Source organism: Saccoglossus kowalevskii, chromosome 19 (assembly GCF_978046115.1).
Source record: "Saccoglossus kowalevskii chromosome 19, keSacKowa6.1, whole genome shotgun sequence".
Classification (NCBI taxonomy): domain Eukaryota; kingdom Metazoa; phylum Hemichordata; class Enteropneusta; family Harrimaniidae; genus Saccoglossus; species Saccoglossus kowalevskii.
The window spans coordinates 22,688,572-22,713,102 of NC_140659.1; the positions used below are offsets into that span (position 1 = coordinate 22,688,572).

General features: G+C 35.5%; 1 protein-coding gene across 1 annotated transcript; it reads right to left on the reverse strand.

The window, feature by feature from the left end:
• Positions 1 to 10,608: 10,608 nt before the first annotated feature.
• Positions 10,609 to 23,684, reverse strand: LOC100372219 (annexin B9-like). The gene is made up of 15 exons (XM_002734652.4): positions 23,645 to 23,684; positions 21,899 to 22,061; positions 20,365 to 20,482; positions 19,744 to 20,001; positions 18,542 to 18,574; positions 16,867 to 16,916; positions 15,312 to 15,468; positions 14,958 to 15,052; positions 14,750 to 14,863; positions 14,254 to 14,344; positions 14,036 to 14,115; positions 13,734 to 13,904; positions 13,312 to 13,387; positions 12,577 to 12,689; positions 10,609 to 11,263 (listed from the first exon to the last, which is right to left on the reverse strand). Exons 2-15 carry the CDS (start codon positions 22,034 to 22,036, stop codon positions 11,138 to 11,140), a joined length of 1,620 nt encoding a protein of 539 aa, XP_002734698.1. The 5' UTR covers positions 22,037 to 22,061; positions 23,645 to 23,684; the 3' UTR covers positions 10,609 to 11,137.
• Between the last annotated feature and the right edge of the window lie 847 nt (positions 23,685 to 24,531).

Below are 24,531 nucleotides of genomic sequence, written 5' to 3' on the forward strand. Positions count from 1 at the left end.
ATCAGTCATTAATCACAAAGGTGTGAGCACACTTGTAAATAGTAATAATATTACATGTTAAAATGTTCTATCTTTGAAAAAATAAAAACTAGCAATTCTAATTTTTAATCGCTTCATCATACTTCCCAACTCCAGTGGTGAACAGAAACATTTTCCTGTAATGGAATAAACTATTATTTATTAAAGGAGTGCGGCTTGATTTAGGAGGGACATTATTATTGAATTAAAATGCTTAAGTTGGAGTGGTCATCTAATGCAACTCTTCAAAACAGTATTATATTTTGTAACTTGATGATGATGAAAGTGTACCTTGTTTATATGTAACTGTTACATTATGCTAAACATTAAAATGTTTTTTTTTCTATCCTCTTTTTCTTTCTGCTCAATTTGGGTAGCCTAAGGGGCCCTTATTGAAAATGTTAGCTGTTTCTGTCAGCGTTATGTAAAAAAAAGTATTTCATCTATCTTGTAAAAATAATAACTATTTTTAGCTGTCCTTTTTTTTTATCATTTCTTGGATCATTTTATTTACCCCTATTTGATGTGATTATTAGAACTGTATAGCTCTTATCCACCCAGACCAAATTGTAACGGAATATTGCTATCATTACTGACTTGAGCCAATGGGCATTTTATTTCATTTAACAATATCTGTTTTAGTTTCAATTTTCTATTAAATGTTTCTGTTCACTATCTAGAGAAACCATTCACACTATATGACAAATTGGATTTCCAGTTTATACTTAATCACAATTACTTGCAATTGGTTGATTTATTTAAAAAAAAAAACAAGTTAGCAGTTCAGTCAGATAAGAATACAATTACTAATTCAATCACTTTGGTTGGTAACTTCAATAAATCATGCCAAATGAAAAACCCCATTCTCGAGTCAGAATGCGTAAATGCTTTTAACCCAAATTTTCCCCCGCTCAAAATAGTGGGGGGGGGGAGGCAGACTTTAAAGGGAACTATTTTGTGGATGGTGCCCGCAGTTGACTTGGACACTCAGAGGGTTAAACAAAATGAATTATACACATCTTTCTCCAGCCATTGTTATAAAACAGACTGATAAACAATAATTAACCATTTGCAAGTAACAGTTAACCATTAGTAACCGATGTTAACTACCATATGGAGCTGGTGTTATTAATCATAAGTAACTAATGTTAACTACCATTAATAACTACTGTTAACTACTATTAGTAAATGATTTGTAATTGGTGTTAACCGCCAACTGATGTTAACAACCAACATAACTGACCTCCAAGTTTTAGTTATTATTGGTGACATTCAATACTTAGTCACTTTTAGTGACTACCCACCATGAATTACCATTGGTAACTACTAATAATCGATTACACTTGGCAAATATCAAAACTCATCAGTAATAAAACATCAACCAGTTATCCATTGAAAACTATTACCAATTATTAACCATATAGTGACAAACGGCAGTCGGTTAATATTGCATACTGTCAACATTTTTTGGTAACTTTTTTCAATTGTATTAATTGCAGTGATTATATTTTCTTTCCACAGTTTTCATTGTATGATTGCCAGATGTTTTTTTTTTTAATTTGGTACCTATATATGTTGTTGACATTTTGGTACTTATATCTATTGTACTGAAAATGTCACTTTTTCCTGTGTATATATTCTAATAAAGAGGCTTTATTATTGTCCATATATTAAATGTCTTTATTGGGAATCTAGGTGTAGTGGGTTTTCTTGCCAAAGATAATGGAGAGTACTGGTGTAGTGGGTTTCCTTTCCAAAGATAATGGAGAGTACTGGTGTAGTGGGTTTCCTTTACAAAGATAATGGAGAATCTAGGTGTCGTGGGTTTCCTTGCAAAAGATAATGGAGAGTACTGGTGTAGTGGATTTCCTTGCCAAATATAATGGATAGTCCTGTTGTAGTGGGTTTTCTTGCCAAAGATAATGGAGAGTCCTTGTGTAGTGGGTTTCCTTGCCAAAGATAATGGAGAGTCCTTTAGTAGTGGGTTTCCTTTCCAAAGATAATAGAGAGTACTGGTGTAGTGGGTTTTCTTTCCAACGATAATGGAGAGTACTGGTGTCGTGGATCTCCTTGTCAAAGATAATGGAGAGTACTGGTGTAGTGGGTTTCCTTTCCAAAGATAATGGAGAGTACTGGTGTAGTGGGTTTCCTTTACAAAGATAATGGAGAATCTAGGTGTCGTGGGTTTCCTTGCAAAAGATAATGGAGAGTACTGGTGTAGTGGATTTCCTTGCCAAATATAATGGATAGTCCTGTTGTAGTGGGTTTTCTTGCCAAAGATAATGGAGAGTCCTTGTGTAGTGGGTTTCCTTGCCAAAGATAATGGAGAGTCCTTTAGTAGTGGGTTTCCTTTCCAAAGATAATAGAGAGTACTGGTGTAGTGGGTTTTCTTTCCAACGATAATGGAGAGTACTGGTGTCGTGGATCTCCTTGTCAAAGATATTGGAGAGTACTGGTGTAGTGGGTTTCCTTGCCAAAGATAATGGAGAATCTAGGTGCAGTGGGTTTCCTTGTCAAAGATAATGGAGAATCCCAGTGTAGTGGGTTTCCTTGCCAAAGATAACGGAGAGTCCTGGTGTAGTGGGTATCCTTGCCAAGGATAATGGAGAGTCCGTGTGTAGTGGGTTTCCTTGCCAAAGGTAATGGAGAGTCCTGGTGTAGTGAGTTCCCTTGCCTAGGATAATGGAGAGTTCTTGTGTAGTGGGTCTCCTTGCCAAAGATAATGGAGAGTACTGGTGTAGTGGGTTTCCTTGCTAAATATAATGGATAGTCCTGGTGCAGTGGGTTTCCTTGCCAAAGGTAATGAAGAGTCCTTTAGTAGTGGGTTTCCTTTCCAAAGATAATAGAGAGTACTGGTGTAGTGGGTTTTCTTTCCAACGATAATGGAGAGTACTGGTGTCTTGGATCTCCTTGTCAAAGATAATGGTGAGTCCTTGTGTAGTGGGTTTCCTTGCTAAATATAATGGAGAGTCCTTGTGTAGTGGGTTTTCTTTCCAACGATAATGAAGAGTACTGGTGTCATGGATCTCCTTGTCAATGATAATGGATAGTCCTGGTGTATTGGGTTTCCTTGCAAAAGATAATGGAGAGTCCTGGTGTAGTGAGTTTCCTTGCCAAAGATAATGGAGAGTCCTTGTGTAGTGGGTTTTCTTGTGAAAGATAATGGAGAGTCCTGGTGTAGTGAGTTCCCTTGCCAAAGATAATGGAGAGTCCTTGTGTAGTGGGTCTCCTTGCCAAAGATAATGGAGAGTCCTTGTGTAGTGGGTTTCCTTGCCAAAGATAATGGAGAGTCCTGGTGTAGTGGGTTTCCTTGCCAAAGATAATGGAGAGTCCTTGTGTAGTGGGTCTCCTTGCCAAAGATAATGGAGAGTCCTTGTGTAGTGGGTTTCCTTGCCAAAGATAATGGAGAGTCCTGGTGTAGTGAGTTTCCTTGCCAAAGATAATGGAGAGTCCTTGTGTAGTGGGTTTTCTTGTGAAAGATAATGGAGTCCCCTGGTGTAGTGAGTTCCCTTGCCAAAGATAATGGAGAGTCCTTGTGTAGTGGGTCTCCTTGCCAAAGATAATGGAGAGTCCTTGTGTAGTGGGTTTCCTTGCCAAAGATAATGGAGAGTCCTGGTGTAGTGAGTTTCCTTGCCAAAGATAATGGAGAGTCCTTGTGTAGTGGGTTTTCTTGTGAAAGATAATGGAGAGTCCTGGTGTAGTGAGTTCCCTTGCCAAAGATAATGGAGAGTCCTGGTGTAGTGGGTTTCCTTGCCAAAGATAATGGAGAGTCCTTGTGTAGTGGGTTTCCTTGCCAAAGATAATGGAGAGTCCTTGTGTGGTGGGTTTTCTTGTGAAAGATAATGGAGAGTCCTTGTGTAGTGAGTTTCCTTGCCAAAGATAATGTAGTGTAATCTTTCTTGACTATTATTAGTATTTTAGTTACTTTATTTTCTTTGTGTTATATTTGCTAACCAGGGCATATTTGTTAGTTCCTTGGAAGATTTTGTTTATTGTTTTTTTCCCTACCAATTCATTATTTATATTTTTTATTTTTGTTTGATTAGCAGTTTGATTCATTTTAATAATTGTTTCACAACAGCTTAATTAATATTATATCAACTGGTTGCTTGGTTATTTATTAATTTTTTTTTTGACAAATAGTTATTGATGAATTGTATTTTTCATATATTTTGTTTCCTAATATAGATTTAAAATTATTAATAATTTCTGTCTGTCAATGACCTATGCACATAAGTTTACTAGCATGGCAGGGCTGTGGACTAGACTAGTTCAGTAGAACTATTTTCACAGTCCTCATCAGATTTTTTTTATTTTATCTATTTAATTACTTTAAGTATTTTCATTTTTTTTATTCTGATGAAATAAACAACAAGTGGGTTTATTTGTCAAAGATAATGGAGAGTCCTTGTGTAGTGGGTTTCCTTGCCAAAAAAATGGAAAGTCCTTGTGTAGTGTGTTTCCTTGCCAAAGATAATGGAGAGTCCTTGCGTAGTGGGTTTCCTTGCCAAAGATAATGTCGTGGGTTCATTTGTCAAAGATAATGGAGAGCCCCAGTGTAGTGGGGTTCTTTGCCAAAGATAAAGGAGAGTCCTTGTGTAGTGGGTTTCCTTGCCAAAGATAATGGAGAGTCCTGGTGCAGTGGGTTTCCTTTACAAAGATAATGGAGAGTCCTTGTGTAGTGGGTTTCCTTGCCAAAGATAATGGAGAGTCCTTTAGTAGTGGGTTTCCTTTACAAAGATAATGGAGAATCTTTGTGTAGTGGGTTTCCTTGCCAAAGATAATGGAGAGTCCTTGTGTAGTAGGTTTCCTTGCCAAAGATAATGGAGAGTCCTTTAGTAGTGGGTTTCCTTTACAAAGATAATGGAGAGTCCTTGTGTAGTGGGTTTCCTTGTCAAAGATAATGGAGAGTCCCAGTGTAGTGGGTTTTCTTGCCAAAGATAATGGAGAGTCCTGCTGTAGTGGGTTTCCTTGCCAAAAAGAATGGAGAGTCTCAGTGTAGTGGGTTTCCTTGCCAAAGATAATGGAGAGTCCTTGTGTAGTGGGTTTCTTTTACAAAGATAATGGAGAGTACTGGTGTAGTGGGTTTCCTTTCCAAAGATAATGGAGAGTACTGGTGTAGTGGGTTTCCTTTCCAAAGATAATGGAGAGTACTGGTGTAGTGGGTTTCCTTTACAAAGATAATGGAGAATCTAGGTGTTGTGGGTTTCCTTGCAAAAGATAATGGAGAGTACTGGTGTCGTGGGTCTCCTTGCCAAAGATAATGGAGAGTCCCAGTGTAGTGGGTTTTCTTGCCAAAGATAATGGAGAGTCCTGCTGTAGTGGGTTTCCTTGTCAAAAAGAATGGAGAGTCTCAGTGTAGTGGGTTTCCTTGCCAAAGATAATGGAGAGTCTTTGTGTAGTGGGTTTCCTTGCAAAAGATAATGGAGAGTCCCAGTGTAGTGGGTTTTCTTGCCAAAGATAATGGAGAGTCCTGGTGTAGTGGGTTTCCTTGCCAAAAATAATGGAGAGTCTCAGTGTAGTGGGTTTTCTTGCCAAAGATAATGGAGAGTCTTTGTGTAGTGGGTTTCCTTGCAAAAGATAATGGAGAGTCCCAGTGTAGTGGGTTTTCTTGCCAAAGATAATGGAGAGTCCTGGTGTAGTGGGTTTCCTTGCCAAAGATAATGGAGAGTCCTTGTGTCTGGGTATATCGGGGTTCCTTGCCAAAGATAATGGAATGTTTAGGTATTGGCGACATTCCTTGCCAAAGAGCTCCTTTGTAGATCTTCCAACAAACCAGCTAATGTAATAACTGATGGAGTTTCAGAGGAAAAAACAGGTACAGAAGGTTCATTTCAATGTCAACTGGTATGTATAAAATTATTCATGATTTTTTTTTAGACTTGCATACAGACTTTTGTTTATTCTTTGGTGTTTTTTTTCAATATAATAACAATATGTACCAAGGTATCACGCAAAAATAAATTCTCATCGAAGGCAGTGTGTGATGAATTGATTTTTCTGTGCAATGTAGAGATCGGAGAGCCCAGTTTTCGTGATAAACATTATTTACATGGGTCGTGTTGACTGAGTATCAAGTTGACACATATTTAAAGTACATAACGATATGTAATTAAGGACATAGCCCAGGATCCGACGACAATCTTAAAATCCCCCAGAATATACATATCTTTGTTAAATAGTTAATGTGTCTTCTAAGTTTTTCTCTAAAAGTGTCGGCATTTAGGTGAACCTTTAATTCGTCGATTTTGTTTTTATATACTAGTATGATAAATATCCCATTAGCGACAAACTATACCATTGTGATCCCGTGAGTCCGATATGTGACACTGGTCCGAGAACGGCTTGGTCGTCATCGGCTGTCTACTTTATACTGTAAACTGTCACAAGACCAACAGTGAACCGGAGATAGATGTTTACAGACTCCATTTGCAGTCCCGCCACAAATAAAACAGTGTATATAATAGGGAGTATGAAAACGACGGCATGACGATGAGTTACCATAACAACGTGAACCAGTGGAACGTTGGATTACGTCTTTCAAACAATAGTGATTTCCATTTTTTACATGGAATATAGAGGGTCTATGGGCAAACACTGAAAACAATGACCTCACTACAGAAAATGTTGATCGCATCATCAATGAGCAATTCATTTGCGCCGCGGACTCGGATGTCATCTTCTGATTCGCACGGTTTCACTGAAGCCAGCTATCCATAGCTGTTCCCAGATGAGACAATGGCCTAATAAATGAAGCTTGGTTGGGAAGATGCACGGACCCCATCACAATCATTTCCACCAACTTCAATGACAACTCTTTGTAAGCGTTTATCAGTTGAGGAAATGACATTACGAATGCGATTTATCATGGTCTCATCAAAGGCAGCGGCACAAAATGTTGCATGGGGCAAGATCTGCTCACCAATGTCGCGCGACCTTACTAGGGGGTCTGGGCCCGGGGGGGTTACTCACATTGAAGTGTTACATGTATATGTGCCGCCGAAATGGGTCCCAACACCACTTCTGTCTGAAAGGGGGTATGTTATTTTACCCTGTAGGTCTGAAAAGGGGTATCCATTTTTCATTATTTCTCTCTAAAAAGGGGTCCATATTTTCCAAAGACTGTCTCTAGAGCTTGGGTGATCCAACAATCAGGAGAATGAAGCGGATTTTGTCTTTTTGTAACCTTATTTCGGTCGTCAAAGTCCATCTCCGGGAGTTGAACTGCTTTCCCCTTGGTACCATTTATGCTTACTGTCTGGAAAGGGGTGTCAAATATTCAGTTTGTCTGAAAAGGGGGTAGGCAATTTGAGTTTATTTCTGTCTGATAAGAGGTAGGGGTTTCAAACAACCAGCTACACACCCCTGTCGGTATTTTTTGCAAGCCCCCCCCCCACACACACACACACGGGGGGTGGGGGGGGGGGGTCTGGGGCATTATCCTTCTTAAAAAATTGAAATATAGACCCTCTGAAACGCTATTTCCTGTATTACAAACATGATAACTGCACAGTCAGGTGAATAAAAAAAAAACATCGCGTAACAACACATATGTGATCAATAGTTATTTAATATTGTTACATCAGCTGAATTATTAGATAAAAGCTATCACGAGAATGTGGTCTTCTCGTAATATTGTCGTTGCAGCTGCAGAATAAGCGGAATAAGTAATAGATCCATTTAAATCCATTACGTAATAAGAAATTCCGTATACAAGTCTTTAAAATTTATTTATATTTCAATATAGCGCCCTCTATAAAGTGTGTTTAGAAATTTCTGTGTGACTAGCACAGAAAGTAAGTTTGTCACGATCACTTTTCGGCTTTTATGCCATATAAAATGTACATTAGAAGAATATTGCGAAACATCCCACAGAGGGCGCTATACACATATGACCAAACAAGCATCACCACTAAAAAGATTCCAATTGATGACCATATTCATGTTTGAATAATAAAGCCAATTATGTAAGCATTTTTGTTTCTTTATTGTTTATGTGATAATAGTACAAAATAAACAAAATACTCCAAATCATTTAATTTTTGCTGCTAGGAAATTTGATGAACCGATCGTGTTTGTAAGTAAAAATAAAATCCACTACTAACAAATAATTGTATTACTCACCGACTCATTAAAGGGCGGCAGTCGTCGCATCAAGTCTTGTACGATATGGGACTCATATCGACGTATACAACGCATGTAAATACATTGTTTATTTACATGAAATCCGAACACGCGCTGCGTGACGATCACCACGCTTTAATCTTTTCATCACCAGACTGTCTCGCCAACATTTTTCTTAAAATTAATACTAATTTGGGTTAAAAATAACTAAAATGTGAGTTAATATTAAGTTTTTATTCAAAAAATTGGCTATTTTTGTCCCAAGCTACTGAAGAAAACTGCAGACTGTCAACAGCGCTATTTTGTGATGAAAAGAAGGAACTGATGGTGAACAGGTTCAATTTTAATTTAGTGGTTGCCCATCCGAAACTTGGAAGGCTGTGGCACAATTGGGGGGGGAATGCACAGGAAAAAAGGATGAAAATAAATCCTACAGACATCAATAGCCGGGAAAAAATTCTGCACACCGAAGTTTGAAAAAAGTAATCATACAGTGGAAACAAATTACAGCAAATTCATCATGGACAAAACAATATCACAAAACTAAGTTGAAGAATAAAATGTTTGTCACAGTTTTTCTATCCATTAGGGTTTGTAAGGTTAAAGGTCAGCAGTCATTGTGCCGCGTCCTGTTCGATATGGAACTCATAGCGACGTATACAACGCGTGTAAAATACATTGTTTATTTACATGAAATTCAAACACGCGACGACCACCGCGCTTTAAATTGCACTTGATTTAAAGTCTTGATCTTACATAGCATTAGAAAAAAAATAAGAGACTGTTTAAATGGTGAAAGATACAATTTCCCTTTATTGATACACCATTTGACAGCTATCTTGTAGAAATGTACAAAGCACAGAGCTCAATTTTATTCAAATTTATAACGTTGGCCAATTAACACTAGTTTCCATATGTACAAGGAAATAAGTAAAAAACTTTGATGAAAATTATAATTCCTAATTTTTACATAATTGACATCAGTAAATAAACACACTACAAGATGAAATTGCTTTATTATCATACTCTCTAATCAGTTTAAATGCTCATTCCAAGAAAAAGCACAAAATCTGGCAAAACCGTGAGAAAAAGATCCAATTGATTGTATTTCGCTAATGAGGTTTTCTGTTAGGCTGCTGTTCTCAAAATCCAGACATATACAACAAATTATTTTCATGCAACAAATTAAAAAAAAAGAATATTGGAATATATTATTGAAAGTTTTAGGAGGGTCGGCAAGGGGTATTTTCGTAAGCTGTAATCAATTGTTTTTATTTTCGTAAGCTGTAATCGATTGTTTTTATTTTCATAATAAATGTAATCAGCTCTATTATTCGTTCGTAATTTGCACAGAGATCTTTTTTTTTTGTAAGTGTATAAAGCATTTTCCACATAAAACGTTGTAATTCTAATGCAATTTCCAATTTTGATTCTTAAACACAAATTATCAAATATAAAAATTGAATTTGCTTTATCTGTAAAGTGTAAAAACCTATTTTTATTGTAAATAGAACTTTAATTTTATTTTCTGTAAAAACGTAAAATGCCGGTTTTATTTCCTGTAACCTGTACCAGCTATCCCCCCTTGCCCTCCTTCTTTTAGGAGCATAAATAAATAACATATTTTGTACATATAGTAGTTAATCAAAGGCAGATGACAACAAGGGTCCTAAAGAGACAATCAACCACGAGCCACGACAATACACGAGTATTAAACCCATCTTTTCCTGGTAGAACTATTAAATAGATAAAGTTGTTATGTCTGATAAACAAGATAAATAATAGGTAATATTTGGTAATTGGTCTCATTAAATATTATATTAATTATGGGTATGTGACAGTTACGGTGTATAAAACAGTAATGGTGTATGTGTCGTAAAGTTATTGCAATCTATCATATTTGTAACATTATTTGTTGCGAATTTGAGAGGTGTTAATAAACAATTACGCTTTGAATATATTCAATTGATTGGATCTTTTGTACTTCACTCCTATATGCTATACAACCCCACAAAAAAATCAAGATTCAATAGTTGATTCAAGACCTCTGTGGTACAATTGTAACATTTTACACTTTTTTGTATTTGTTTTAATAATTATATAATTGAATTATATATCTGAGTTCACATGCATATTTATGTGTGTTTGTGTCGAAAAACAATACAATTCTAGATATACAATAAACATAATAATTATGAAGCTAATCTGATCTACAGACAAATCTTTGATATAATATATTCTATATCTATTTATCTATCATAGATGTATTAAGAATATATACACAGATATACATAACAAATATAAACATCCAATTACTTTGACATCTTCCTCTACTCTGGAGATGAATATTACCATATATGGTATTATTCTGAAAAAAACATCATTGCATTTCTAGAGCAAACAGTGAGGGCGCACTTTATCAACTAATGAAAAATATGTTCAGCACCAGAAAAGTTGCGATCAACATTTTTCATAATCTCCTTTTATTTAGTTAAATAGTTTATTTAGAACAAAACAGACGGAATTATAATGTTCACAGGTTTTAAAAAGAAGTAACAGTGTGATCTCTAAGCTGATATGACACTGACATGAACACACAAAGATTTGCTGTGATGCATGGAGTTGTGTTAATTCTCTGGCGTGTTATTGATAAACAATGATATAGTGATCCTGAAAAATCATCTGATTTTTGTACAATTTGTACATTTTTAAACAAAATATTGTGAAAACTAAGGAAATCAGGAGCCACAACATTTTTGTTTGTGCTTGAGTCACCTATAGTCACATAAAATATTTGTCTAAAACTTGATTTTAGAGGATTCCATTTTGACTCAGAATGTCTACAAAATAAGTCCTCTTCAGAGGTCACACTGTTTGGTAAATAATTTTAGGAGTATAGTTATTAGATAGGCATAATTAAAACAAAGCGACATGATGTCAGTGATGCTTTAAGTAGGTTCCGGTTTTCACAGTCAAATTCAGAGTTTGAGTATTTTTAGTTTTTGCCGACAATTGAGAGAAGTAGTTTTCTGTAGTCACCGCTGGTGTCTTGCTCTATATACAAATAAAGTGTCTTTAAATATCTCTCCAAAAATGCTTCTTTAATTTCCACCAGATCAATCTTGAAAAAAAAAGAAAAATTGTCATATTGTTATTGAATAATTAGGACATAAAGTATGCCCATATCTATGAAATTACTGTAGAATCTGTATTAGTAGCCACACCCATTTATTTTGGACAATTAAGAACCAAATAGTCACCATTTCTCATATGTGTACATGCTCTAATAGAAGCTGCATCCCCTCTGTTGGATTGTTCCATTTTAATAGAATCCGTGGTTACTAATACAGATTTTACATTGTACTAGTACTGTATTGCATGGTGAAACATCACTATCAGCACAAGGTCATTTACATGTTGTTAACGTTGTAGTTCATGTTGTTGAAAGCCCTTAAATAAATCTAGCCATGTACCAAGTTCAGTGATTATGAGATGCACAATTAAGTTATACATTTTGAACACTGAATGATTTTTCCGCTCAACGACTATGCAATTTTTTATCTGGGCAAACTAAAATCTCATAATGTATTGAATTCTGCTTTGGGTCTGTGCTAAAAACAATCAACTTGTTAAATTCAATGAGTAAATCAGAGAGACATTCTAAGGTTTCTGAAAAGGAGGAGAAGCAATATTCTGACATGAATATTACTGAACAAACTATACTGTAAAGTGTCTTACAACTCTTTGGATAGATAATAGAGTCAAAAGACAGATGGTAGAGTCAAAAGATGAAGGGTAGAGTCAAAAGATGGATCATTGGATGGAAGAGTAAAAAATTGGATGGAAGAGTAAAATGATAGATGGGAGAGTAAAATAATGAATGGTGTAGTCAAAGGATGGATGGAAGAGTCAAATGATGGTTGGGAGAGTCAAATGATGGATGGTAGAGTTAAAATATGGATGGAAGAGTCAAAAGATGGATTGGAGAGTCAAATGATGGAGTTTGAGTCAAAAGATGGATGGTAGAGTCAAAAAATGGTAGAGTCAGAAAATGAATGGCAGAGTCAAAAGATGGATGGTAGAGTCAAAAGATGGAGGTAGAGTAAAAAGATGAATGGTAGAGTCAGAAAATGAATGGCAGAGTCAAAAGATGGATGGTAGAGTCAAAAGATGGAGGTAGAGTCAAAAGACGGATGGTAGAGTACAAAAATGAATGGTAGAGTCAAAAGATGGATGATAGAGTCAAAAAATGGATGGTAGAGTTAAAAGATGCATATATAAACAGTAGATTTGAAAGACAAACTGTAGATTCAAAAGACAAATAGTGAGTCAAAAGATGAGTCAAAAGACCAATGATAGAATCAAAAGATGAAAGATAGAGCCAAAAGATGGTTGGGTTGAAAAATAGATGGTAGAGTAAAAAAATGGCCTCACCTCAGATCTTGAGACGACTACTCGTATTAACGTGTGGTCATCTGTACCAAGACCATGCATTGAACGATGCAATCTTTCAGCAAAATACACAGGACGACTCTTTACACACATGGCTACAATAAATTGAAAGTACAATGGGTTTAAAGTCAATCTTTTGTGTAAAAATAGACTATCCTATTGTTTAAGTGAAATCAAAATTTTATATTTGAGAATACGAAGTTATTACGAGGATACGTCAAAGTATGCATGAAGACAATACAGCGGAAGTATCAAAGCACAGCGAAGGTCAACGGCGTACTGTCTGAGTGCATACTTTGAGGTATCTTCACAATTATACATCTTTTCCTACAAAGGATACATCATGGGAATGCAGAAATCCAAAAAGTTTAGAACAGAATCAGCGAACTTCTTTGTGTGGAGTCTGGTCAAGCCCTGGTGGCAGCCATGTTTGTTTTTATTATTAGAGGACGCTTACGCGCATAATCATTCCATATTTGAAATTTGCATTTTCTAATATGGTAGGATGAAAATACCACAAAATTATGGCACGCTGTAACTTATGGCGTTATGGTGACAGATGTATAATAATATCAGATATTGATATAAGGTTGAACTGCCCCTGGGGGCCCACTGTATTATACACTGGCTAAATAGAATCTCCGGAGGTACATGTGATGAGGCAATGGCTGAATAAACCTTAGTTGGTGAACTAAGATGATTACCAATACAACTTACCAATAGCCCGCATGCCACTCCGGACATCACCTGAGAATTCACGGTCGATAGAATTTATAATATCACGCTGACAAATCTGAAAAAATCAATCCAGAGATTTACTCAACATGGAAGCTGATGTGTACAGTGTATACAGAATTCAGTATGAAGAAAAGTGTATTGACAAACACCCATGACATTTTGTGTGGTCTATTTAAAAAATAATCACCATTATTGCACGATTGGCAGACTCAATTTCAAATCATACTCAGGTTGAACATCAAAAACAGGGGTTGATTTAGTGCACCAAAGGGGAGGTCAAAACATGAACTCTTTTGTGCTGGGATGTTACTGATACTCAGTGGATAGAAAACCCATTACATGTATGTTATGCTTTGATTGTAATGATAGTTGTATTCATCTCTAATCTTAGTCAAACTCACCTTCACATATTCCTTAAATGTGGCTCTTAATTGAGCAAAATTCCTTACTGCTAGAATCTTGTTGAAAGTTGATTCGTCGGTTCCCCATTTACCCTCCCCAGCTTGATAAAGATCATTTGCATCCTTTCTCGCTTTCTCATCATCTACTGAATTGCCTTCATCACGGTTGCCCTGGAAACAAAAAATGATTTGTAAATATGCAAATATCACAAGATATGTTTGAAATCAATACTTGAAACTACAAAACCTGAACATTCACTACAATGTACTTGTGAAATTCGTCTTTGCCAAAGAAATCCTACCTGACACATTGATACAAGTAACCTTTTGAAATGACCACTAGTATCTCCAATGCAGTCTTGTTCAAGTGATTTACCAAATTCTGAAAAATTAAATATAAGATTCAATTAATAAAACACAAAATTTAAGAAAATATAATTGCCGGCCATAGACCATAAAGATGCTAATTTGTGTTAACAAATAAAATAGAAATAATTAAACTCCAGATGGCAGTGTTCACCTTGTTGGTACGTCTTAACAATCTCCTTGATTTCATCGTTTGTTCTGGTACACAATATTTCTATTAGGATTTCTTCATTTGTACCCAGACCCTTAAAAAATAAAATATAGTGTGTAAAGATGTGAATGTGAGAAATATATCAACAAAGACATCAGCTTATCTAATGTTTTTTGATCATAGTATTGTAGAACTTGTGAAAAGTTTTGGGAGGGTGCAACCTCACTCACCCAAATAAATATTTGTGCCACCTGCAGAGAATATTGATCATCACTTTTTTGTGGAAAGATGCTTGGTCAGCTCGAACAACATTTTGTAACACAAGCCTAGAATTTAATAAAAAATTGCTTTTTTCCAAAACAGATTTACAATTTTTATTTAAGGGCAAGGGCAGCAGTCATGTTGACCATGTGAAATGAATGTGGGTCCCATACTATGCATAGCAACGTATATGTATATGGGTCAAATGAAGTTTACTGTCCTTGCAAAATGCATTTACCTTGATAGCGTTATGGATTGACCAGGCATCATAGTACGTAGTCGGCATGAACAGCGCCATCACAGTTTCTTTCAGGTCACCACTCAACTCACTATTCAAATCCTTAATCAAATCCTGAGACATAGAAGAAATTTTGTTGAATAATCAGGTTAAGATAAGAACAGATTAGCGAGCCATATCTATCAGAAAGAACAAAATATGAACTTACCTTGCCGTACATTGTCTTGAACTGCAATTTGATTTTCTGTCTCTGTTCATTGGACCGTGATGTGATCAACTGAATAATGGCAGCTTCATCAGTACCTGTTACCATGGCAACCAAACACATTTAGTGATTTAGTGCTTTTAAATACTACAATCAACAACACTAACTAGGTGGTAGTTTAACTGTCCTGTTAACTGGTAACCGTATTATTTTGTAGGTGAGTATTTCAAGCCTTTTTAGAGCTCCCATCAAGTTTGGTTACCTTGAAAGGTAACCATACAAATGCCATATGAAATAAAAAAATGAGTATTGTACCATACTATTGATGGGATTAAACAAGATATGATTATAATTCACCTAATCCCTTCATGGCTTTTCTTATTATCTCAGCGTCTTGTTCGGCATCAAATGGTGTAACTGGTTTGACAGTGCCGTGGCATTCAAACGGTTGATCTAAAATCTTGTACATCTGCTCTTCTTTCAGAGCTTCGGGTTTCTCCATTGGTGGTGGAACCTAAAGACAAAAAAAAACAAGTCATTGTTAATGACACAGTCCCCGTCCAAAATTTTGTGATCTGACATATCAATTTGATGCTGATGAAGTCATTGAGATTAGATTGAAACCATTAATAGGAGATGGATTTGTAAAAAGTTATGATTTAGTGCTTTTACATGAGAATTGGACATTGGGCAGTCATATTGAATCAAATTACAAAAATAATGTTCATGTTGATGTATCTATTGGTATACTGTCTTTGTACAAAATTTAAACAGAAATGTTCATTGCATTCATGGGAAAGTAGGCATGGGTATCATGAAAAACAAAATGGCCACCAGTCAGCCATATTAGTTTGAATCACAGAAAAAGTATGACATGCAACTATAACCCAATATGTATGATCATCATACCAACTTTGATCCAAATCAGTCATCTCTGAGAAACAGCTCTGAACATGTAAAAATGACGATTTAGCACTTTTACATGGAAAATGGGTGTCGGCCAGCCATATTGAATTGAATCACAAAAATCATGTTGGTGCAGATGTATCTCTTGGTATACTATCTTTGTACAAAATTTAAACAGAAAGTTCATTGCATTCAAGATAAAGTAGCATGGGTACCATGAAAAACAAGATGGCCGCCAGTCAGCCATATTTGTTCGAATCATGAAAAAAAATGATGTGCACCTACAACCCAATATGTATGATCATCATACCAACTTTGATCCAAATCGACCCAGTCATCTCCGAGCAACAGCTGCGGACACGTTTAGATATCAGAAATAGCAAATTTTACATCAAAAATGGCCATCAGTCGACCATTTTTGCTGCGATCATGAAGTAACTTGACGCGCATATGTAAGACATTATGTATTGTCTTCATGTAAAGTTTGAATGAAATCCGTCAATGGGTGAGATATAGCTCCGGACGTACGTACTGACGGAACGAACCCAAATTAATAGTTCACGTTTTCAGACTTCGTCCGAACAGAGACTAGGAACAATCAGTCTCATAAATACAAATTGTTAGATTCTGTGGTGAAAACATGACTTTCAAGGTTGAAAGATTTTGTGTCTATGATGCTTTTTGTTGGAATAGACTATAAACAGGACTATTTTTGATGAAAAGAGAGAACAGATGGTGAAAAGGTTAAAACCTGTAAATGAAAAATGTGAATTGACATTGCACAATAATAGCTATCATGATATCAGCCATATTGGCTGAAAACAAACTAATGTGTGCTCAATTTGAAGAAAAATAAGAACAAACTTGGTGAATGTGTGTTTTAGATTTTGGTGACAGATATTCTTACTTCAGGACATGAATCTTGAATTGGGTCATGACACAAATCCACAATTATCTATATACTACCACAGTTGAACAAATAGTCTAAGAACTGTATTAAACTCACCTTTGGCTTAGGTTTTGTGACTTTCTGAGGTGGTCTTGGTGCTGGAGGTGCTGAAATATTAGTTATAATAATATTACAAGCAGCCTGTCAGCTGAGATAGCTCCGCTGTTAGCAAGGCACATTTCAATTAAAGAACTGAAGATATCATTAGAAAATGAACAATATGTATAGTATCAAAGCAATCAGACTTGAAGTCGAAAATATCACTTTTTACCAAAAAAACAAACAAAACAATTGTTAAAATTAGAGAATTAAAGATATCATCATCAAATGAACAAATCTGAGAGAGGTCCACATGTAGTACCTATATATGTAATATCAAAACAATTGGACTTGTGGTTTTTAACAAGAAGTCGAAAATATCACTTTTTACCAAAAATGACAAAAATATTCACCAAAAATAGAGAATTTAAGATTTTGACATGAAATGAACAAATCTGAGAAAGAACCATCCAAGGTACTTGCATATCAAATTTAAACTTGCGATTTTGAAGTAGAAGTTAAAATGGTAAAGTTGACGACGACAGACGACGGATAATCAGTAATATGAACAGCTCCGCTGTGTCGACCAGCGTATATCTATCATGGTTTGTGAGAAGTCAAAAAATTAGGGTTGTCAAACAAGAGTTCTGTTTCTGGAATAACTTCGGCTAGTCTAAGGAGCCCAGCGTCAAAGAATCATTTCAGTTAGTCTAGGGGAGCCCAGTGTCAATAAAACCATGTCAGACAGTCTTAAAAGGCCAAGTATTAAAGAAATCATTTTAGCAGGCCTAGGGAGAGAAGTGCCACTAGGATTATTTCAACAAGCCTAGGCAGTCAAGTAACAGTGAGTTCACTTTAACCAGTCTAGGAATGTTACGTGGATCATTTCAACAAGTCTAGGAAGTCAAGTGTTAATGGAATAATTTTAACCAGTCCACATTGACTGTAATTACCCACAATCCCATGTGGTATGTACAAACATATATTGGTTGGAGAAAATTTGGTGAATGTCACAGTACACAGGCGTCTCGTGTGGATCTGTGGATATGCTTCAAGTATTCTGAAAATGAACATCTTTTTTCAAAATTTCTTCTTCTCCAAATTGATGAATATTTTTTTAGAGCAGTACTGAAAATTTTTTGTCAACTATAAACCAAACTCAGTTTATAATAACCAAAGTATATAATTCTAAGATAACTAAGGAAATCCCCAACACCTAATTAAGTCTTTGAATAGATGGAACAAAGAAATATGCATATTAGTTGCCAGGTGATGAGGGTGAGTACTTATGCTAGTGATTACATGTATATTTCCAAAGATTAACAGCATTTTTAATACCTCTTTGTTTTAAGGTAAATTTGACATTCTGATCATACATTACAAAACATACTTTTGAAAAACAGCATACAGCAGAATCCTTAGGAGTTTAATAGAGTACAAGATGGTAAGCCAGTAAAATGTTTTAAAGATGACAATGTCTAGTGTTACAAATCATAGAGAATCCTGGGTAATTTGTAGTGCTGTGTATCAGAGGAAGTATTCATTTCAACCAGAAAGAGAGCCAAGCATCACACATTTTCTTGGAATGCAACCAGCATTAATGTCAATTTCATATGCCAAAAAATTGCTGATATTTATGGCAGAACAATACACATTGTTTTTGTACTGAATTAATCCACAACTCAATACTTACTTTGCTCGTACATATTTTCTGGAGGTGGTGCAGCTGAAAATACAAATATTTAGATTAAATATGTTTTACAAGGTACAATGACAGAAAATATAGTAGGAAATTCTATTGCTAAGAATTTCTGTTATTTGGTAATTTAATGGAGTTCATACAATGTCAGTTGATTGGCTGATACATGCTGCTAATCTGATTATGTTAATTTTTCAAATAATGGATGACAGTGGACAGTATATGATGTGATCAAAATGTGGACCCCAATTTTTAATGAAGTTCGAATAGATTTACTTGCTTAAGGTTGTTTCAACCTATTAAATATAGTGAAAATTTTATCACAATATTTTGAGTTGAATGTGCTACTTAATTATAGATTTTAATAAATGGCATCATGGTTTTAGGGAAAATTGTGTGACAATAATGATCTTTTTTGGAACAATTTTCAGAGGAATTCATGTAAAAGCATTATTTTAAGGAAAATAAATAGTATTTCCCAAAATTTCCTAACTATTCGTGCCAATCAGAATTACCCATCTTATAATAACATACTATTTTCGGCTTAGTCTTTTCCACGAAACGAAACCCTAACCTTAAATTTTGAATGACTTCAAACATTGCCACGTCACAGAAATAAATTTGTCGAGATTATTTAGTTCCCCCCTTTTTTTCCACCTACTTTGCAGCTTGATTCATTTGTGCTGACATGACGTGACAGCCATTTTGGAATTGTTGAACACTGATGGCGCTATTCATTTCGTGTTTCACAGTGTAAAATTTTCTCAGATATTATTAGGCCAATGAAAAAAAATGCGAGTTAGGGTTAGGGTTTGGTTTTATTTCATTTCGTTTTGTGGAAAAGACTAAGCCACTATTTTCTCAATAAGTATATGTCACCACACAATATTTCCAGATATGATGAGATCTTTCCCCGATTGGAACCGATGGCTCAAACATCCTTGTTTTCATGTTTTCAGAAATTTTCGGTGAAAAATAGTTCCATAACCATTTGTTTTTATTTATTGTATTGTATTGTGAACAACAATATAAAATAACGCCATAGTGTCAAAATCATGGGAATCTGAATATCCGTATTAATACCCACAAATGACCTTAATGAGTGGAATTAAGCAGCAAGTCCAGAGTATTCTGGAGGTGGGGGGGGTGTAACCTGCAGAATAATAGTGTGGTTACCAGACAATGATCACACTTACTTGCCACAGGATGTACTTGCTGTGATTGTACTCTTTGTGGTACTGGTGCCGCTTGCTGATGTGCATGTTGCTGATACTGCGGTTGTTGATACTGTGGCTGCCGATACTGCGGTTGTTGTTGTTGTTGATAGTACTGAGGCTGTTGTTGTTGTTGTTGATGATGACGTTGTTGTGCATATGGATCAATGTTAGCGGGTACTGGTGCATATCCTGGCGTGGTGAACCCTGCGGCTGCTTGTGGAGCCGGGTATCCACCAACTAAATAATTTAAATATACAACACAGGCCATAATGAAAAAAGATTTAATTTCTCATACTATGACAGAACTCCACACCCTCCCTGTGGTTTTCGTAGCGATGGAAGTTATTTTCACAAGTGATGCGGTGTATCCTGCGGCCGTACTTTCACAAGTGAAGCGAGCAGAATAAACCGCATAATGAGGGTTTCCATTTGTTCATGTTTTACCCGCTACCATAAATGAAAAATATGAAATGACATTGTGTTGTCCATTATTATAAATAATGTATGACGCTAAAGAGATACAGACCATGTGTCTTATTATAAATAACCACCACTGGCACTCCTAGATGGTGTGCCCTCTGAATCAGTTTATATCTTTACCTTGTGGTTGTGGCATGGGTGCAGGCTGTGCCCACTGCTGTCCGGGTGGGGGAGGAGGCCCACTTGAAGGTGGTGGACCTGCCTCGGGTGGATATCCTGGCATCACTCCTGGTTGTGCCTGTATGAAAACATCATTTGAATGCGACAAATTTAAATTCAAATCTACTCGGTTCCAACTGCATACAATGAAACAATATTTTGTGGAAATTCACAAAATTAAATCGTTAGATTTAAGTATCAAGAAAACTCACTGCAGGGATTTAAAGTTAATTTTGTATTATTTCAACTATTGCCACATAACTTTCACGATTAAATAATTAAAATAAAATATATGAAAAATAAAATACATATTTAAAAAAAAAATAACTGGGATCTTAATTAGATTGTTTGCTATCTCAAGTTGAAAGTACTGAAATCAAATTTGAAAAATATATAAACTTTTTATGGTGGAATGTTTGCGGGTGTTGATAAATACTGTAGAATTTAGTTTCACTACATTTGCTGAAATTAATCAGTAAAAATAAAATTTGAATTGTGAAATGGTTTCCATGGTAACTATGAAAAGAATGGGGAATTGAATGACATGTCTATTTAAAGTATAAAAGCGATTTGAATAATCATAAATCCTTTTGACTGATTACAAAGCATAATGATCAGTATTATGGTTTGAAGAATACACATTTAGGCAGATGCTGGGTTAACTACTAAGGTCAAGTTTAACCCCATGGAACCCCAAAGTCATATTTTGTTCACAAAATACAATCTTCATAAATTTTGTTCAGTATTTTACCAAAACAATTTGATCAAGATGCAATAATGTCTATTTGATCTAAACTTATCCAAATTAATATCTTTATTTGGTTCAAACATATTCAAAATATTATAAAAAAAATACACAAAAAAGATGTTGCACTTAACTCAAAGAGTGAGCAATGTTATTTACTGGATGCTTGTGTTAGAGTCATAGCACCAAAAAATAAGTTTAAAACATTTTTTGTAATGTGAAAAATCCCTGACAGCCATTCAAAACAACCACCTACCGGTATGTTGAATTCAATACTGTCTAGTTATTTTGTTTGCTTTTTAGTAGCGAAAAACAAAAAAATATGTAAATGTGAACAAAAAGTGGTTTTTGGGTGGGGTCACTAGACACCTTCTATGATTGTGAGACTTTGACAAATCTACAAATAATATACTAGTGAATCGATCTTCTGCAGTGTTGTGGGCAGGCCTTACCTAGGGGTCAAACAGTGTATGCATGTTTCTATGGTAATACACTGAGGTCATGGAGACAGCCAATCAGTGATGACACACATATCTGTGCTAACTATGTATTTACGTAAAAGATTCACTCAATAATTATTGAGTGTATACTTAGAATAACTGGATTCTAGGCTAGGAGATCACATTTTTTCCTCTTACTGTACTTGAAAACAAAAATACATCACTGATTTTAGCACTTATTATATCCTAAATTATTCACAAGACTGACATTAAATGAAAATCAGTGGAAAGTGAAGATAACGTAACTTACGAAGCCCACGGTGATACTCATTTGTTGCCCCGGTACTGCAGGAGGGTAACCGCCACCCTGCGGAGGAGGGTATCCACCACCACCCTGCGGAGGGGGGTATCCACCACTAGGAGGAGGGTAGCCACCTCCATAACTCATGATTTTATTTCAAGTAATGTATAGCCTGAAACAAATGAAAACAACATGTATTATTAATTTAATAATAATAATTTCTTTCAGCAAAGAAATTGGGAAAGAGTTTCTTAAAAGCCCCTCACTTCTAAACTGAACCCTGACCCTAACACTTCAGCTCTCAATGTAATTCAATATGCCCCTCCAAATAATTACAAGTGACACAAAGAGGGATATATACATTTGAAATTGAGGAGGGGTACTGGAGGGGCAGAGTTAGGATTAGAGTTATGGGTGAGGGGCCCAAAGAAACTTGTATCTAAAATTGTAGCAAAACAACATTCAACAATAGGTGATTTTCCATACAATTGCGAGATCTCGCGAGATGCATGAAAGACGCGCGTCGAACGTCTGCCGCAAAAATCAAACGATTTGATTTTGAACTAGAATTTCTTTATTTCGTAGCTTACATTGACCGGCCGATCTTCGACAGAGGAATATTGCTTCCGAATACCCTTACTTAATCGAAATTGCCTGTCATCAAATGTGGACAGCACATTATTGAGTATGGAAATGTCCCCGAAATACTTTCGCGTTTGTCGAATCCCACGCGATGTTTGACGCGACTACGACGCTATGACCTTTGTTTGTCCTGTTTTTACGTTCGATTTCACGCATAACGCGTGATTCTCGCAGTGAACGGAAAATGGTCCATTGAAATACAAAAATATGAATTAAACCATAGTTTGAAATATCTAATTTTGGTTTTTAATTTCAAACAAATTATGAACAAATATCTTAACTTGTTTAATAATATGGTCTTCGCTGTTAATAAACAAGTACTCAAACATCTGAAAAAATTATTTGTTATGCCAGTTGAAAATTTCATATTTAATAAAAAAATGTTTATTTGGTAGACAGGGCAATGCATGAGAAAATGCAACTTAATTATTTTCAATTTCATTTTGTGTGAAATTCATTTTTATCATTGAATTATTCAAAGTGAAATATTATATTCCAATTTTATTCTATTCTATTCTATTCTATTCTATTCTATTCTATTCTATTCTATTCTATTCTATAAATTGCTGCCTACTATATTTTCAATAAAAAGTCAAGTATTTGAAACAAAACTTAAATTATATTTGTAGTACCAATCTCACATCGTAACCACATCACCTTTTTATTCAAAATAATGGCGGGTTAATCTGTTTGTTGTTTGTTTACTTTAATCGAAGTGTTTGTCCGTTGCTTAGACGATACAACCCATATTGACAGCGTTATATTTATTGACAAAATCGAACACAGAAATAATCGGAAACACTGCATTTCAAGGCAAATAATGGTCAAATTTCGTCTACAAAATGACATGGTCGTTGAGTCTTGTTTCGCTGTTGCTACGGTGAGCGACAGATCGGGCGTCAGGTCTAACAATAACATTGTACTGTTGTCATTGACAAGTCCTAATAACTCACGGTAAAATGACGTTCGCGAACCCCTTTTGTCATCAAAAATCATAGTAAACCCCCTACTATCTTGCGAGACAGATTCTGGGGGGTACTTAGCTGTCAACGAAAAAAAATGCCCAAAATAATGTCAATTGTGTATTGATTTAAGCAGCAATAGTATACTAACCTTTACGAATAGAGGATATACCGTCATCCGGGAACTTTAAATAAAACTAGGTCATGACCTTTCGTTTTCAAGTGATGGATCTGAACACTGAGTGGCTAGTCGACTCAGAACAAATATAATTGTTAGAGAAAAAAATATAGGAAACAAAAAATAATCATAAATGGTCTATACATGAGAATTTCTGGGAAACATATACCTCATAAAAATACAACATTATGTGTTTGTACGCAATTATCATCAGAAATAATGGCCCGCCCTCCTAGACAGTCTCATAGTTAGCTTTCGTTTATGGATGGAAACACACAATTAAACGGGGGATTTTAATAGCGTACCTGTGCGTGAACACCTTTTAGTTAAAGTTTCTAACTATGAACGTGCGGGAAATAAATGAGTTTTGTGTATAAACGAGAAGAATGGAGCTTACACTGCAGTTTTGAGGCGTTACAAAACTGTATTTGTGTACGCTCGAAGGTATTTTAGCGCAATGCATATAAGATAAATTTATTGACATTATTCTTTCTATAGAAGATGAACATAGTCAAGTGAAATAAAAAAAAGTAAAAAGGATAATCAAAAAATTAAAATAACAGATTAATTAAAAGGCAATTAAAAGGTAGTGTAGAATCAGGTGTTTTATTAATACACACCTGTTTGCATTATAAACACACCAAGCTCAGGCTTAATGTGGCAGTTTATCATAATGTAAATAAATTTATCGGGATGATCCATTGAAGTAAAATTAGGATTATCCTTATGTAAGTCTGTAAAAAGTATCTGCCTCATTTTATTGTACTGTGGGTAGTCCATAATGTAATGGTACTCATCCTCAACTGAGTCATTGTCACATCTTGTGCAGATTCCGTGTTCCAGTTTTGTTTTTGGTCTAG

Bases quoted from the DNA above. Each gene is read 5' to 3' on its own strand.
- LOC100372219 (XM_002734652.4), bottom strand. From the start codon at position 22,036: ATGAGTTATGGAGGTGGCTACCCTCCTCCTAGTGGTGGATACCCCCCT. The intron at 16,917-18,541 runs GTAAGTATTGAG...CTAATATTTCAG, and splicing joins AGAAAATATGTACGAGCAAA to CACCTCCAGCACCAAGACCA. The intron at 11,264-12,576 runs GTGAGGCCATTT...TTTTTTTTCAAG, and splicing joins TAGTCGTCTCAAGATCTGAG to ATTGATCTGGTGGAAATTAA.